Source organism: Bombyx mori, chromosome 27, assembly GCF_030269925.1.
Source record: "Bombyx mori chromosome 27, ASM3026992v2".
Taxonomy (NCBI): domain Eukaryota; kingdom Metazoa; phylum Arthropoda; class Insecta; order Lepidoptera; family Bombycidae; genus Bombyx; species Bombyx mori.
The window spans coordinates 8,574,248-8,584,598 of NC_085133.1; the positions used below are offsets into that span (position 1 = coordinate 8,574,248).

At 38.8% G+C, this 10,351-nt stretch overlaps 1 protein-coding gene across 4 annotated transcripts in view; it reads right to left on the reverse strand.

The window, feature by feature from the left end:
* The window catches only part of LOC101745558 (solute carrier family 12 member 9), a 30,633-nt gene extending 21,373 nt beyond the window's left edge, over positions 1 to 9,260 (reverse strand). For 2 of the 4 annotated variants that reach the window (XR_009976895.1, XM_012697801.4), the window contains exons 1-6: positions 8,995 to 9,255; positions 7,592 to 7,737; positions 5,080 to 5,202; positions 3,479 to 3,613; positions 2,423 to 2,557; positions 928 to 1,130 (exon numbers count right to left, since the gene is read on the reverse strand). Coding sequence is in view for 3 of the 4 variants with exons in the window: in XM_012697801.4 (XP_012553255.2) it covers positions 928 to 1,130; positions 2,423 to 2,557; positions 3,479 to 3,613; positions 5,080 to 5,202; positions 7,592 to 7,712 (717 nt within the window). In the remaining variant the exon portion in view is untranslated. Of the gene's footprint in view, positions 1 to 927; positions 1,131 to 2,422; positions 2,558 to 3,478; positions 3,614 to 5,079; positions 5,203 to 5,701; positions 5,751 to 7,591; positions 7,738 to 8,994 lie in introns of those variants that run through there. The other 2 variants (XM_021353648.3, XM_062676626.1) reach the window with 2 other exon arrangements.
* Positions 9,261 to 10,351: the final 1,091 nt, after the last annotated feature.

A 10,351-nucleotide genomic window follows, 5' to 3' on the forward strand; every position in this document is an offset into this window, starting at 1 on the left:
ACGTAGCGTCCGTCTCACAAGATGGACCAACGATCTATTGAAGTTTGCGGGAACCCGCTAAATGCAAGCAGCGCAGGACCGATCGTTATGGCGAGGTGTGTGGGAGGCCTATGTCCAGCAGTGGACGTCTGTGGGCTGATAAAAATGTTTACTTAACCCCATAGACTTCACCACCACGCCTTAGAGACTTGGGGTTTTAGTCTCCTGTATACAATATAACGACTATTCCACTTTTCAAACCGGAATATACTAATAACTTCATTTCTTTTTTTTAAACATTTACGTCACCTTAACTGGTCCCGTGCTAAGATCGTAAAGACCTTGTGTTACAAATGTAAGATTTTTATGATTCACAAACATATATTTAATATACATCCATAACGCTGGAAAAGACATTTTATGTCTATCATACAAGTATCTTCCCTTGGCGGGATTCGAACCCGTGATCCCCTTGTGTAGTAACCATGTCACTTACCACTACACCAGACGGCCGTTAAATTACTAATTAATTAGTAATTAATTTTTAGTTAATCATACCCGATCCTGTAGACCGAATGGTAAACAGTCGAAGTCGCCCTAAACACGTCATTACGGATCCTCCCGATCCATTAACGGTGCTTTTAGGTACCTCAAGCACCGGTCACCGTCCTCGTCGAACCCGTCGCTTACGACGAAGGGCTCGACGAGCGAATTAATCCACAGACACAGCCCACTGAGTTTCTCACTGGATCTTCTCAGTAGGTCGCGTTTCCGATCCGGTGATAGATTCTGCGAAGCACTGCTTTGCTAGGGTCAGTGTTAGCAACACTCCGGTTTGAACCCCGTAAGCTCACCTACACACGTTAGGGCGAAGCTGAAATAGCCTCTCAAAGCTATCAGCATAGGTAGGATAAAAAAAAAGTTAATTGACTAAAGACCCCCGGTTACCTGCGCAGGACTCGTGATGAAGAAGCTCAAGAAGGCGCTGGCTAAGCAGACCAGCATCGTGACCCAGATGGCGAGGCTGGTCCTGGCGAACAGCGAGGCGCCCGCGAGGGACACACCCAGCCCGACCGCATTCAGCACGGAGCGATACAGGAAGCGGTACCACCAGCTGTCCGGGATACCACCACTCTCACCCACTAAGTACCCTGGAGACGTGCGACGAAATAAGTTGACGCTTGTATATGCTTGTAAGATCCTGAGCTATGATTTTCTCCAATTTTTAGGAATACCAGAAATGCAGATACAAAACAAACTGTTATATGTTGATGCGATAAAATTTAATTCATTCTCAAAAGCCTCACAGCAATGAGTTTGTGTTCACATCGTCAATGACACAACATGAAGAATGCAATAGCTAGTGCTCATCTGCTATTGCTAACTTATACTTTAAAAGTATTTTATTTATTAGCCTATTAGACTATTTTGAAGTCGTCGTGGCCTAAAGGATAAGACGTCCGGTGCATTCATATCTGGCGATGATGCACCGGTGTTCGAATCCCGCAGGCGGGCACAATTTTTTCTAATGAAATACGTACTTAATAAATGTTCACGATTGACTTCCACGGTAAAGGAATAACATCGTGTAATAAAAATCAAACCCGCACAATTAGAATTTGCGTAATTACTGGTGGTAGGACCTCTTGTGAGTACGCACGGGTAGGTACCGCCACGGCATTTACGTTGTAGATGTCTATGGGCTCCGGTAACCACTTAACACCAGATGGGCTGTGAGCTCGTCCACATATCTAAGCTACAACAAAAAAAAACTTAAAAGGTTGGAGCGAAACCCAGAGATGTGACAACGTGAAAACCGCCACCCATCTTCGGACATGAGGCCGAAGGATCAATTGTATAAAATAACAACTGTAGGATCCCTCAAACCAACACGAATTATTTCCTTACGTCGGACACAGCTGATATTCAAACATTTTTATTTATTTATTTCGTCATAATCATCCAAAACCTAATTTTAGAAAAAAGCCCATTTCTTAAAATTCTCAGATCCTATCAACGTTCGATCATAAATTCAGAGGGAAACATTTTTTAGCATTTCATCCTTTCCATCTGATCCTGAATAATGCGCTGATCAGACCAGATACGCTCTACCCTCAACACCTCCTCAGCATGGATTGTGGACGCAAGATTCTGATCCCAGGACACATCGTATTGAAGTGTGTATACTTATATGTATATCTTATTATAGCATAGCATAGTATTAGCATAGCATTTACTATGTAACATGTTTAATAGGTGTAATCTCGTATGTCCCCCTAATAAGGCGGACCACCCAGAAACATAGGCTTCTTCGTAATTGTAAACTAGGATTAAGATGATTATTAAACATGGAATACACGCAAGAAGACGTTTTCCTTTAACACCTCCCAAAATACAACATTACAGTCTCACCAATACCTCTGTATATATAAACGATGCTTACCATTGGTTCCGAAGTTTTCAACCAAGGCCTCAGTGCACGCTGATATGCACAAAGCACTGGACACCACATTCGCGAAGAAGAACAACGTCCCTATTGCACCTCCGAATTCGGGACCTAGGGTTCTGCTCAACATGACTGCGTCGTCGGGTCAAGGAAACACCGGACACACCGAAATAAGCATTCTTTTTTTTTATTGCTTAGATGGAGCGACGAGCTCACAGACCACCTGCTGTTAAGTGATTACTGGAGCCCATAGACATTTACAACGTAGACGCGTCCTTGAGATACAAGTTCTAAAGTCTTAGTATAGTTACAACGGCTGCCTCACTCTTCAAACCGAAACACATTACTGCTTCACGGCAGAAATAGGCAGGACGGTGGTAACTATCCGCGCGGACTCACAAGTGGTCCTACCACCAGTAAATTCGTTGATATCCCAACCGTATTCATGTTAAATGTATTTAGGCTTTAAAAAAACACGTCCTATTGATACTGGTCAGGATTTTTAGGATGTCAAAATTATTGCACCGTCATTGACGCGTGTGCAATTTCTGAAGGTAGCCGGATGTCTTGGGGTCATTGAAAAGGACGATCTTTTTTTTTGCCTACCTACAGATAGTAGCCTCGACGGGTTATGCTAGCTTCACCAAACCTTTAGACAAGCACACGGACTTTGCTAACATCTGCCCTAGCAAGAGTAGTACTTTGCTGAATCCACTACCGGATCGGAAACGCCACCCACTGAGTTTACCAAAACACCGCCCGCCACCGGAGTAGAGTTCACCGATACTACCTAGAATCATGCGAATCCACAGTGCGCTTCCAGAGATCTTTTCCGCCACGTACCATCCGGCTTTAGAATGAACTCAGGTGTTTCCGTGTTTCCCGAGCGCTATGACATGTCCTTCTTTCAACGAGGCTTGTGGAGGTATTAAACGGTAGGCAGCGGCCATCCACCATCAAGGTGGGGCCGTATTCTCGTCTGCCTACAAGGGTAAAAAAATCGAGGTACTCAATAGACTGTGTCTGTGGGTTGAAGTGTATTAAAAAGGATACAATACACGCCGCCTCCTTCGACCGCCCCGTTTGTCGATATCGCACATATTGAGGTCACCGTGAACAGCACTATGAGGTACGCCACGGCGAATTGCGCTAATGTCACCAGAAGACCGGCATTACCTACTAAATAACCTGTCAATCGAATACAAATGTTTTTTTTAATTATTATTGGTTAGATGGGTGGACGAGCTCACAGCCCACCTGGTGTTAAGTGGTTACTGGAGCCCATAAACATCTACAACGTAAATGCGCCATCCACCTTGAGATATAAGTTCTAAGATATCGGTATAGTTACAACGGCTGCCCCACCCTTCAAACCGAAACGCATTACTGCTTCACGGCAGAAATAGGCAAGACGGTGGTACCTACCCGCGCGGACTCACAAGAAGTCCTACCATCAGTCCCGGAAACAACGCTATTAGTGAGTCCATGGTGACCCTAGCTGTGTGGGCTGTGGCCCCATCTTGCTGAAACCATACACCTGACTCGTCAACATCCACTTCTTTCAGCTGGGGTACAAAAAAAGTATCAATCATGTCGATATAGCGTTCGCTTTTGACTGTAACCGCTGCATCTCGGTCATTCTCGAAAACGAAACACTCTCCGAAAGTAGTTAGTTTAACGAATAACAAACGTTTTAACGCCATTTATTCGGAGTTCAATAATTACTCTTTCACATCACGTAAAGATAAACATGTCTTTCAAAATAAACTCGGACTTGGGGAGAAATTTTCATAACAAATCATTTGTTGCTTATGTCCGATAATATAGAACCACATGACACGCAATGTATGCGATAAGGGATATCATTGCATCGTAATTCGCTTAATTAATCATGCGGGCATGTTATATTGTCATTGACAGATTGAAAAATTATGTATTTATAAGTCGACTCAAATATATAAAAAACAGAATATCGCAACGAGATTGATGCATTTAGTTTTCGAACCGATATACGTTGCTTTTGGAGACTCAGGAATAAAATACCTATGAACTAGGAAAATCCAACTCCCATTGCTGGTCTCTTGCAATGGGAAGTAAATAATTTTCAAATTTCGCCGTCCATCGCAGGGTCATACTCTGGTCCTTGATTCGCATCTGCCGAAGTGTATTTGTGACGAAATCCCAAAATTAACACAGTATTTTTATATCGGGATGATATTTTTTGTAAATAAAAAAAATCGTTGGAAGTTTTAGAGCAACTGTATTCAATTACGGTTATAATGTTAGAGGAAGTCTAAAAGTGGCACCTGTGACAGAGAAGCTGAAAAGTGGGCGTTTGGGCTGGTATGGACATGTGATAAGACGAAATGAAAATGAAGTTGGTAAGAGAGTGTTAACTATGAATCTGGAAGGATATAGAGGAAGAGGTAGACCTAAGAAGTAATGGATGGATTGCGTGAAAGACGATATGTGTAAGAGGGGAGTGAGTGAAGTAATGGTATATGATAGAGGAGTATGGAAGAAGAAAACATGTTGCGCTGACCCCAGGTGAGTGGGAGAAGGGCAGGAGAATGATGATATATTCAATTACTTTAATTGATAATTAATATTTGACCTAAGCGTGCATGTACTCTGGTCTGTTGTACTCTACTCACCCATTCGTATAAACACGAGAGCGCTAAACATAGATAACACGACGGGACAGAAGACGCCGGCGAATGTCCCGACCTTCTTAATTCCGGGACGTTCAACCCGGAACTCCCCGAATTCCACATATCCTGAAATTTGAAAATCACTTCGCATCAAAAAAGACCCACACGTTTCTCGCGTGACCGGTTGAAGTTTGTTGTTGCCAGCTAAATTCCATACATTGCACACAGACGAGCATACGGCCCACCTGATGGTGAGTGATTACCGTCGCACATGGACGTCAGCAATGCCAGGGGCAGAGCCAAGCCGCTGCCTAAAACTATGTTAACTGAGAGAATCATTTGACTTGTACAAGGCTTATTAAACATTCAATAAGAATGATTATCGCAAAAGACCTATCGACAGACAAATTCCAAAAGCACTTCTCGATTAGAAAACAAGAGTTAAAATCTTCGTAAATTAATGGGACAGTTAATGGAACACAAGCAAATTTCAATTCCCATAAAAGACTGCATTAGTCTATCTCATTACTACCCAGTTTCTTCTAGAAAATTACGCTGAAGATATCACTATGTTATGTTTCGGAAAGGACAAGAAAAATGTAAGTATCGTTAATGTAAAATTCACCATAACTGCACTTTTCATCGGACATAATAAAATCGATACGTGCACGACGAGGTGTCGGCATGAAATGATTTTAACAAAGGTGTCACGCCTGACTTTACAGGAGAAATCAACAATTGTCGGCTATGACCTCGGTGGAGAACAAAGATAATTGACCAACGTACGAGACTAATGGTTAATTAGGTTCAGTTTCCTTTGACAAAGTTTTAGCCGTGAACCCTATAATAATAGGGACCACCAGAAGGAACCACCAATCAGTTTATAATAATACATAACTGTTATACAACCCTGACTGTTGCATGACTAGGGTCATGGGTTCGATTCCCACATCAGGCTGATCACGTTTGTGTGATGAACAGGTTTGTTTGCTAATTGTCTGAGTGTTTATTATCCAGGCGAATTAGGTCCGATGTATATTATTAAGTTTTAAAATATGCATAATAATATGCATATACACAAAATAGAGGTGGATGTACAAATATAATTTCTTTTTTTTTTGCCGTTCACTTTCTACTAATATGTGATTTTGACTATGAAAAATAGTTTGGTTTTTGGTTAGCTGTTTTCCAAATACCTATAATATTTATGTTTGTTTTTTGTACTGTTGTTATCCATAATAAGTAAAATAAATAAATAAATAATTATGTATATATTTAAACATATAAAGTATGTATGTCAGACTCTGGTATCCATAACACAGGGAATCCTGGTTTGGGACCGGATGCGTGATTTGTTCCCAGTCATACAGGATAAGTCGCCCGGTACATTCGTATCGAGCGATGCCATCGGTAACAAACGTTCACGAACAACTTCCGCGGTGAAGGAATAACATCGTGTTATAAAAATAAAACCTGTAAAGCTATAATTTCCATAATTACTGGTGACAGGGCGTTTTGTCAGCACCCACATGTAGGTACCACAGCTCTGCTTATTTCAGCTGAGAAGCAGTAATGCGTTTCGGTTTGAAAGGCGGGGCAGCTGCTGTTTTTTTTTTTATTGCTTAGATGGATGGACGAGCTCACAGCCCACCTGGTGTTAAGTGGTTACTGGAGCCCATAGACATCTACGACGTAAATGCGCCACCCACCTTGAGATATAAGTTCTAAGGTCTCGAGTATAGTTACAACGGATGTTGTACTGTGAAACTCAGACACAAAGTCATGTTTCAAGGCGGGTGGCAGCATTTACGTTATAGGTATCTATGGGCACAGATTACCACTTAACACCAGGTGGACCGTGAGCTCGATCACGGGTCTAAGAAATAAATAAATATAACAAGGTTTTAGCAATGAACCCTATAGTATAGAACACTACTAGCAATTGTTAGTCACTTTTCAACACAATTGTTTTGCCTGTAAATATAATGTGTCTATTTCTATTTCATTAAATATACTCTTAAATTAATCATACTTCAAAAAAATAGCAATACCTTGAGTAATGTCAGCATATATGTATTTATATGTAATTCTTATTTGACCGAACAACGAAATGGTTATATCAGTTTTGTTTTGATATTTTGTGTATTCAAGTTGATTCCAGAATAGTTTAGATTCTAAAATCAATCTACTATACAATGTTTTTTAACTATTTTTTTTACTGTGTTAGGAAATTGTTTATTAAGTATTACATGATATTATAATTAAAAAATTGAAAACAGACTCGCAGCGTGCGCTTGAGGTGGTCGGAATCAGAACTACATTTATTGTAACTCTCACAGATACACGTGAGACATAGGGTGCTAGAGCCATACGGATTTAATGTTGTTTTGCATAAAGACTGAACTTTTTGGATTCTAGATGTGTGTACAGTACAACATCTCTTGAGTGCATTAGTAATATATCTGATAGAATTTCGTAATATTGTATAACCAATAATAAAATCAACTAAACATACCTTCACTGTTATTTCGATTAATAGGTACATTTCTACCAAATCTTGTCCTTAGTTTTTGTAGGATTCCAATCCTTGGCGAAATATTCACAGTCGGTGACAGCGGGTCAAGGGTTTCTGCCATGTTTTCTGGCTTTGTCTAATTGTATCTGTGTTGGAATTTTTATATTTAATTATTTGTTACTTTATCACAAAGATTCAGTTTTAGTTTTACTTAAAAAATTAACTATCTCTTTTTAATCTATAAATGATAATTAATAGCTTAGATCTAGAAAAGTTTGATTCCATATCGACACATTGTAGCTTAGTCACGTTTGCCTTTCAAGCGTCGATATCTTCCCATGGCAGTCATAAAAGGATATTAAAAGTTTTATCAAAAGAGGTAGTATTTATTTCAGAGGATTATTTATCTCAGAGGATTATTTATCTCAGAGGATTATTTATCTCACAAGCAAATCTAGAATGCTAAGCTGTATTTAGAACTTATTCATAGCTCACACAAGTAAGTATCAGTATCGTGCCTATTTTACACTACACCTACACTTCTAAAACCTACAAGGAATTTTCTTTCTTACTTAAGTCATAGCTCTGTGTTCCAATGAATGCAGCCCAACTATTGAACAGAATACAATGAAAAGACACTGCTTATAGATTAACAAGAAAATAACAATGCAGCAGTCAATGAAGCTCACAGGCACTACACCACAATTGGGGCCTTCATTAACACATGTTGAAATATTAATTCAGAGAATACCATAGTAAAAAATCAAATCAAATTACAGTTTTAGGTCATGAGAGTTTTATGCTCGTTTTGGAGGCAAAGTATTTGCACATTGTATTTGAAAGAGTAGAGCAGCTTTTGTAATGTTAGGACATACACTTCATATCTCAAGGTGAGCAGCAGCATAAATTTATGTTTATTTACTTCAGTATGTACTTATTTTATTTGTAGGTCATCAATTTATTTGAATTTTTTAAAATAGATTTTAAAAAAGTTTTTTCAGCAGAAATGTGAACGCAGTAACAACCTACACAAGTGCAAGTAGACCCTATCATAACTACATAAGTTAATAAATAATACTATAGTATCTCTATACAGAAAGTAAGTATATTAAACTCTTTTTATGGAAATGATTAGGAAGTATAAGTGGTAATTGAATTAAAAGCCAGACTATTGTCAAAACTATTGAAATTAAAATTCTATGCTACAGTTAAAGTAACTATCTACCAGTTGCGATGACCTCATAAGTGATTTCCAGTCATAGTTTACACCCATTCATCATCTAAAAAAAATTGTCTGTATTGTATTTTCTAATAAGAAAACGATGGAGATATTATAATCCACATTAGAGTGATCGCGAAATTAGAACAAAAGAGTTCAATATTGTTTTTGTTAATTTACTAACCTTGAGGAGGTCTTGTTGAGTTCTGGGAGGTATTTATTTATTTTAAAAACGACTTGCACATATTATATTTCCTGTAAAACCTTCATTATATTGTGTGGTTATTGGCGTACCATAAAATTCAATCAAATCACTAATCTACTACTGTAATAACTGTATGTTTTCCACAATGTCATCACAAAACACAAACAATGTTTATCTCCGTCAGACACAAAATTGACAAGAAAGGGTAACACCACAGACTACAATTATTTAAACATTTGGTTATAAAGTGTAGTTACTAGGTAGTTATCTATGATAGATATTCTATCGTGGATGGATTCCAAGCCTAAATAAAATAGGTATATTTTCTAAGATGATAAGCTCTTGCAAATATAAAGATATTTTTTCAAATATTTAATGGTCTGGTAACGTGAGTACCTACTTAAGTTTTGTATTACCAGTAGGTATTACTTGGCTGAAGTTGGCGGAGTCATAGATAAACTAGGTAATTGGGTGCAACAAACTGAAATCACAGATAAACATTAATAATAGTCTCAAATGAAAGTTAATTCTTATAACTTTATTTATACCTAACAAAAATGATCACTGATATCACTATGAGCACTAGTTTAGATGAAATCTTGTTGAGTAGGTACTCCCAGCAATTCAAACTGGCTTTACCCCTACGAATAATTTATTCGTAGCTTTACCCGCATTATTCCGACATTAAAGACAACTCAAAACGCCGGTCTTAAAAAACTCCCAGAACTCTGCGAGACTACTCTTTACATTTCGAGCGCAATATAAAAAATGCAACGAACGTGAAAACCTACAGTTTGTTTTATTGAGTTGAATAAATCTAAATTCTAATTACGCCATTCGAATACCTGTACCCTCTGGCTCTTCGCTTCAGACTCTTTCCGTTACCCACGTTCCGAGATTTTCATGTTGGACATGTAAGAGCGTCCTGTGTTGTCGCTTATTAATGTTTCTAATTAACAAATAACTTTTTTAATATGTTCGATGAAAATCATAGGGAACAGCACCAAACCTTGTGGAATCCCTTTGTTAATGCTCATGTAATCCAAACAGCAGCCGTTAACGACGACTTTGGTGCTCCATTTATCCAAAACGCTAACAATACACTTGCATAATTCCTCAAGGGCTTCGTAGAAGAGCCATATTACTAATCCGGCGGGGGGCCTAACTGGGGCCAGTGGGATTAAGATTCACAACGAAGGCCTAGTTTTATTCTACGGCTTTAGCCGATGCCTTAACTATTCAAGATCTCCAATACTAAACGAAACTAATCGCAAGCAAAATTAAAGATACACCTAGGAATTTGTATGAATTTTATTGTGACCACATGTGACATGGT